Source organism: Halyomorpha halys, unplaced genomic scaffold, assembly GCF_000696795.3.
Source record: "Halyomorpha halys isolate HHAL.00 unplaced genomic scaffold, Hhal_1.1 Scaffold348.1, whole genome shotgun sequence".
NCBI lineage: Eukaryota > Metazoa > Arthropoda > Insecta > Hemiptera > Pentatomidae > Halyomorpha > Halyomorpha halys.
Window position 1 is genome coordinate 303,866 of NW_027116547.1, and position 5,675 is coordinate 309,540.

At 30.7% G+C, this 5,675-nt stretch overlaps 1 protein-coding gene across 6 annotated transcripts in view; it reads left to right on the forward strand.

Annotated features, from left to right (window-relative positions):
* The window catches only part of LOC106681568 (uncharacterized), a 22,117-nt gene extending 18,683 nt beyond the window's left edge, over positions 1–3,434 (forward strand). For all 6 annotated transcript variants that reach the window (XM_067053306.1, XM_067053307.1, XM_014421926.2 and 3 more), the window contains 2 exons: positions 1,358–1,640; positions 3,310–3,434. In XM_067053306.1, the coding sequence (XP_066909407.1) occupies positions 1,358–1,640; positions 3,310–3,423 (397 nt within the window). In that variant the 3' untranslated portion in view covers positions 3,424–3,434. The remainder of the gene's footprint in view (positions 1–1,357; positions 1,641–3,309) is intronic.
* Positions 3,435–5,675: the final 2,241 nt, after the last annotated feature.

Here is a 5,675-nt window from a genome sequence, read left to right on the forward strand (position 1 = left end):
TTTTTAACCCTCTATTTATGTCTCTTCTTATTTTTAGCCTGGTTCAAAAATTACTAAACAGAGTTTTCTTTTTCACAAATCGGCGTGGAACTTAAACGTTATAGAAACTCCAATCGACCATCATATTCAAACAAAATAATAAACCCTAACTTAAAAATTATCTTCGGGAATTTAACCTAAGTTTGAAAACAATTGTATTAAGGAAACTAGAAATTATTAAATTCTTACATATTGAATATAAGCCACCCTCATCTATCTTTTTTAGGCGGAGGTAAGTTTCTCATGATGCCTTTCATTTCAGCGGTGAGAAGGATCAGAAGTATTATTGATCAAAGAAAACTCAGAAATAAATGGAAATGAAAATTTATATTAAATTAAAAAAAAAAAATGCTAATATTGTCATTTATTTTATGAAATAATTGCCAAAACCTCACATTTATACAAGAATTGATAATCGATAAGGTATTCAGTTTAAGGTATCAAGGCATTTTGCCAACATAACAAAACCTAATTGGCATTGCAGAATATCCTAATTTTTTTTCCGTATGGAAGTTTTAAAGTAAATCTATTTGTATCTGACCTCACACAAACCTAAACCTACGGTATATAAAATTCGAATCTGAATTTTCTCTATTTTTACCGTTCTCATCCAAATTTATTTGACGATACTATGATTTAGAATTATATTATGTTATCTGCATGTATATTAAGATGCAATATTAAGAACTATTGTTCTATTTAATGTGTTTACCAAAAGATGTACCTTCCATTTTTAAGCTCAAAGCATAAAAAAAATCCATAAAGGGTGGATATATCACAAAGCGTTACACAAAATTAAACGTAATAATAATGCTGTCAGATCCAAAATGAATGCTTCACTACTAACCTCTGCGAAGCTCTTGATAGAAGGGGACTTAGTAGAAGCCTATTACCTAGCTCCAGCTAGTCAGTCTGAAACATTATTGTAGTTTGTTTAACACAATCACTTAACAAGTTCAGCTCACAAAGTACAGTGATGAATTCGATGGTGAAGTCAGATCCGAATGTGCCTTAGGAAGTACTAAATTTTTCACTACAAATCAACCCTGTTCAGTCAGCGGATGATCCACTCAGAGTCAACCCTAATAAAGCTCTCAGATTTAGGCTGAAACATCGGCACAAATAAAATAAGTTTCACTTATTTGTGTTCATTTCTACTCTACTGACCATAACCCCGGTAATATTCTCCGTACATTGAATCTAAATACACAGTAAACAAATCATGAAAAAGAATAAAAACTGCCGATATTCCTCTCAATCCAAGTATTTGATTAGTGCATCATTGTCTAAGTTTCTTTTTTATCTTAATAAATTACAGAATATCCGGCCAGAATTTGCTTACACTTGATGAAGAGCAGCCACTAGAGTTCGACAGCGACGATAGTTGCCGGAAGAGGCATACAGCAGTAGTGGACAGACTGACAGACACCCTGATGGCAAACTGGGCCAAGAAAAAGACCTCAGCAGAGCTACTGGGTGCCGATGAAAAAGAGTTGTCTTTGTTGACCTACGGTGAGTCGAAGAGATCGGTGGTACCTCACTTTCCTGTCAGGAGGGAAAAGGACACTGTTAACCAATATACAAACCATGGTGGTGCTTTGGTTAGTCTGTTTGTAATTTTCTATATTTAGCAGCAGTTTAGTTGTATTAATTAAGAAAATTGTACTCGACAACGCAACCTTTAATAAAGGACAGTTTGTCCAGTATTAGTCATGATGACATTACAACATACAAAAATATTTCTGGTAGAAACAATCTTTTTATTTCACAATTGGATGAATCAAACTCTGTGTGCTATCTGAGCCATAGTATAAGAGCTCATGAACCGTTTTATACGATTGATTAATAAATGCTTACGTTGTTACTTTTGGGCAAGTCATTAAAGAATCCAGATTGATTTCAAGCTTGGAAGACGTATATAGCAATCTATCGATTGAATTCTTATCAATACCTGTGTTATCTAAAAGTTACCTAGTAGCCATTGGAATTCATTTATAAAACATAATAAAGGATTATTCAAAAATTAAGAACTTAGCAAAAATTATCAGCTGACATTTTTTAATTTTAATATAATGGTTCTCGCGTGATATTTCTGGGTTTTCGGTCTTAATATTTAAACTCTCCTAACAATAAAAAAGATTCTAAGCTTTGTTTAATATTGCTAACCGTTTGATTTTATGAAAAAAATCATTTTTATCGTTAACGCGATTGAGAAAATAGGTAGCTTATTGTATCTAGGTTAATTTGGTATCTAATCATTATAAAATGATTTGCACTATGGTGCAAGATTTTGTTTTAAGTTATCTATACTGTTTGACCAATGATATTATTAAGTACAACTTCTCATATTTATAATTTTGGAATATTTACGTAGTTGTTTATATATACTTATATATAAATATTTATCTGCATTATGACATTTTTCAGTTATACTGTTTAATTTGCATATTAAACTTTGAAAATTTACTTACATTGAGAATTTACAATTTTTGTAGCTTATTAGACTTTTGATGTGAGATGTGCCGAATTTTTTTAATTATTAACCATTTTCTTAATAAGTTGCATGTTGCATGGCTTATTGGGAGAATCTTCCAATGGTATTCTAATAATATATTATTCCCTACCAAAACTATATTTAAAATATTTGGTGTTTATTGAGCCTAGTATAAAACGTTTGCAATTTCCGGACTTGACTTCTGCTAGAATTATAAATGAGGAGAAGATGGTTGGAGGTGCGGTCAATGAAACACAAATAAGTATGATTAACTTATTTTAATGTGCCGACGTTTCGGCTAGAGTTTCTAGCCTTCTTCTGGGCTAAAAACAAAACAAGATAACAACCACAGTAAGTATAGAAAAATAAAAAGTATAAAAAGAAAGTATAAACAAAATAATTTTACACATACAATGAATAGTTTTACAAAATAGAATTAATAAAATGAAGTGATGAGAGAAGCGGGAAATAAAATGTAGACATAGGTAATTGAAAAAGCGGGTACAATAACTTACTTAAGGAAATGAAATAAAATTAAAGTTATATAATGCAAAAGAAGGCTAGAATCTCTAGCCGAAACGTCGGCATATTAAAATAAGTTAATCATACTTATTTGTGTTTCATTGACCGCACCCCCAACCATCTTATCCTCATTTATCATCCACGGTCAACTATCTCTCATAATTATGCTAGAATTATAAATCATCTTGAAGGTTATATGATTATATAACAACATTATTAAATGCTCGACAGTAAAAAATTTTTGACTTTTTCAGAAATCAAACGACAGTCTTCCATCTGTGAGGTTTGGCAAAACTCGGCATTCACAATTATACTGCGAATCGACGAGGGAAAAACGATGCATGAGGCATCGGAATAATAAAATCTGATTTAAAAATTATTCAAATCTTCATTTACTCAATCTGACTTAGATGTCATGAGATTAAGGATTTTATAGGTATTTTTTATTTTAATATAAATGTTTACCTTATTAAACTTTTTTTTTAGATTCTATCTACCATACGTACGTAATAAATTGTAAATAGGTGATTCAATTTTACAATGAATTATTATAATGATTTTATTATCCGATAGAATTTAAAGCAAGTAGCTTTTATTCTCTTATTCTGCCTCTAATCCTTGGTCAAAGATTAAAACTTAATTTTGCTTAGTTTATTATTTATATCTCAAACATTTCGTTTATTTACATCTCTCTTCAGCTATAATTTATCCAATATTGTTTAATAAGCTTTTCTACAGCCAATATACTCTATACTTAGGCATTATTATTGCAATAAGTATAACAGTGATAATAGTAGGTAATTCACTAATGACAAAAATTTGCTAAGACATAATGACCTGCAATAATGTGATTACCTATGATTGGCTGTGGTAGTGTAAATAAGATCCTAGAAAATGCCTGGAATGGCTGAAACGTAGGAGTGTAAAGATAATAACGAAGTTTTAAGACTAGGATGTTTTGTTAAAACTAATAAACAATAGTTTAATATCAATTTAAGTAAAATAAAGGACTCAATTAAAAAAAATAGACATTATCAATAATGTATACCATATCAAAAGCTCATTTATTAAGATTGATATTTTTGAATCATGGAAAAATCTCACAAAGTATATAAAAAAATATAAAAACTCCATTATATTCAATAGGAATCACATAGCCCTTTATAACTAGGTAAAATAAAGAATAATCACAAAAAAAATATATTTTTTAACTAAAATTATATTATAGTATGTAATGACTATATACTCAAAACTATATATTCTATAATATGATATAATCAAAAGTAGGCAAAACAAGACTACAAATGATTATAGTCTTGTTCCTAGGCCACTTTTGATCGTCGGAAAACTAGTTGTCACATGCGTGATAGAGGTTTTGGAATGGAAAAACCATATTGTGCATGCTCCTGCCATTAGAAGAACACTTAAGTTGAAATAAGCCCCTCTGTACCCGTGGTGAAATGATACGCAAGATAGAGAGACTTCAAGTCTCTTCCATTTCGCTTGGTGTGTTCATTGGGGCTAAAATTTAATTTTTTTATAATTGTTTATTTCTAAAAATGAACCTATTTTTATAATTCAGAACACATGTACAATGAAAAATATATGTCAAAACCTATGTGCAATTTTAAACACATAAACAACAAAACATTTCAAAATAAATGAGTTATATGCTTTAAAAAATCAGTAATTTAAAATAACAATTTAGTGTTTTTGTTAAAAAAATCAAAACGATAATATTCAACATGTAAAAAACTGTGGTATGGTATATAAGAGTTTACTTAATAAGAAATTACATTGCCCCTCTGTGAATTATACCTTCTGTTAACAGTTAACCAATAAAACTAAGCTTTATTTAAATTTATGTATACTTTTAAGGCGAATTATAGAAGCTCGATATGAACTTCATCAACGCTATGATAATAACTTAACCTATACAATTATTTATGATTAGTCTCACTTGGTAGTCTTAGCACTTGTGAAGCTGCCGCTGAAATCAATTTGGTCCCATCAGGGATGTGGCATAACCCACTCTCCTGCAAAGCAAAAATGAAGCCAAAAAGGGCCTCTTTCACGGAGGCTAGGTTTACTTAGACTTTAATTGGAATTTCCTCCGCTATTGGCTAACTAAACTGAAACGGAGGGCCAGTGATTAGTTCCTACTTTCCCCCTACTCCCTTGGTCTATCATAAAGCCCACCTTTCTGAATTCACTTATCCTGCCAGCTTACCCACTCCATTATACTCCTCCCTCCAACTCTTTAATTTGTGATTAATATAAAATAATAATAAATTAATGAATAACAAGAGGAAAAATGGAGAAATCCGATTCAAACGCGAAAATCCTAGACCGTTATCACTGCTTCGTCATCTTATGTTAAACTGTTGCATTCTTGGCAGGAACAAAATTTATATCCGTTATTCTCACCTCAAAAAAATCTAAAATGCGAATTTGTAAAGCAACAGAAAAATAAAAATTTGTGTTCTCTGTCGTCTGGTATATATAATTATATATATATATAAGTTACGGTCTGAGTCAGCTGTTATTTCGATGTCAGCTGACTGAGGGGATCAGCTGATCGAGGGTATATAAGAGATGTAGCGAACACAATAAAGCTAGT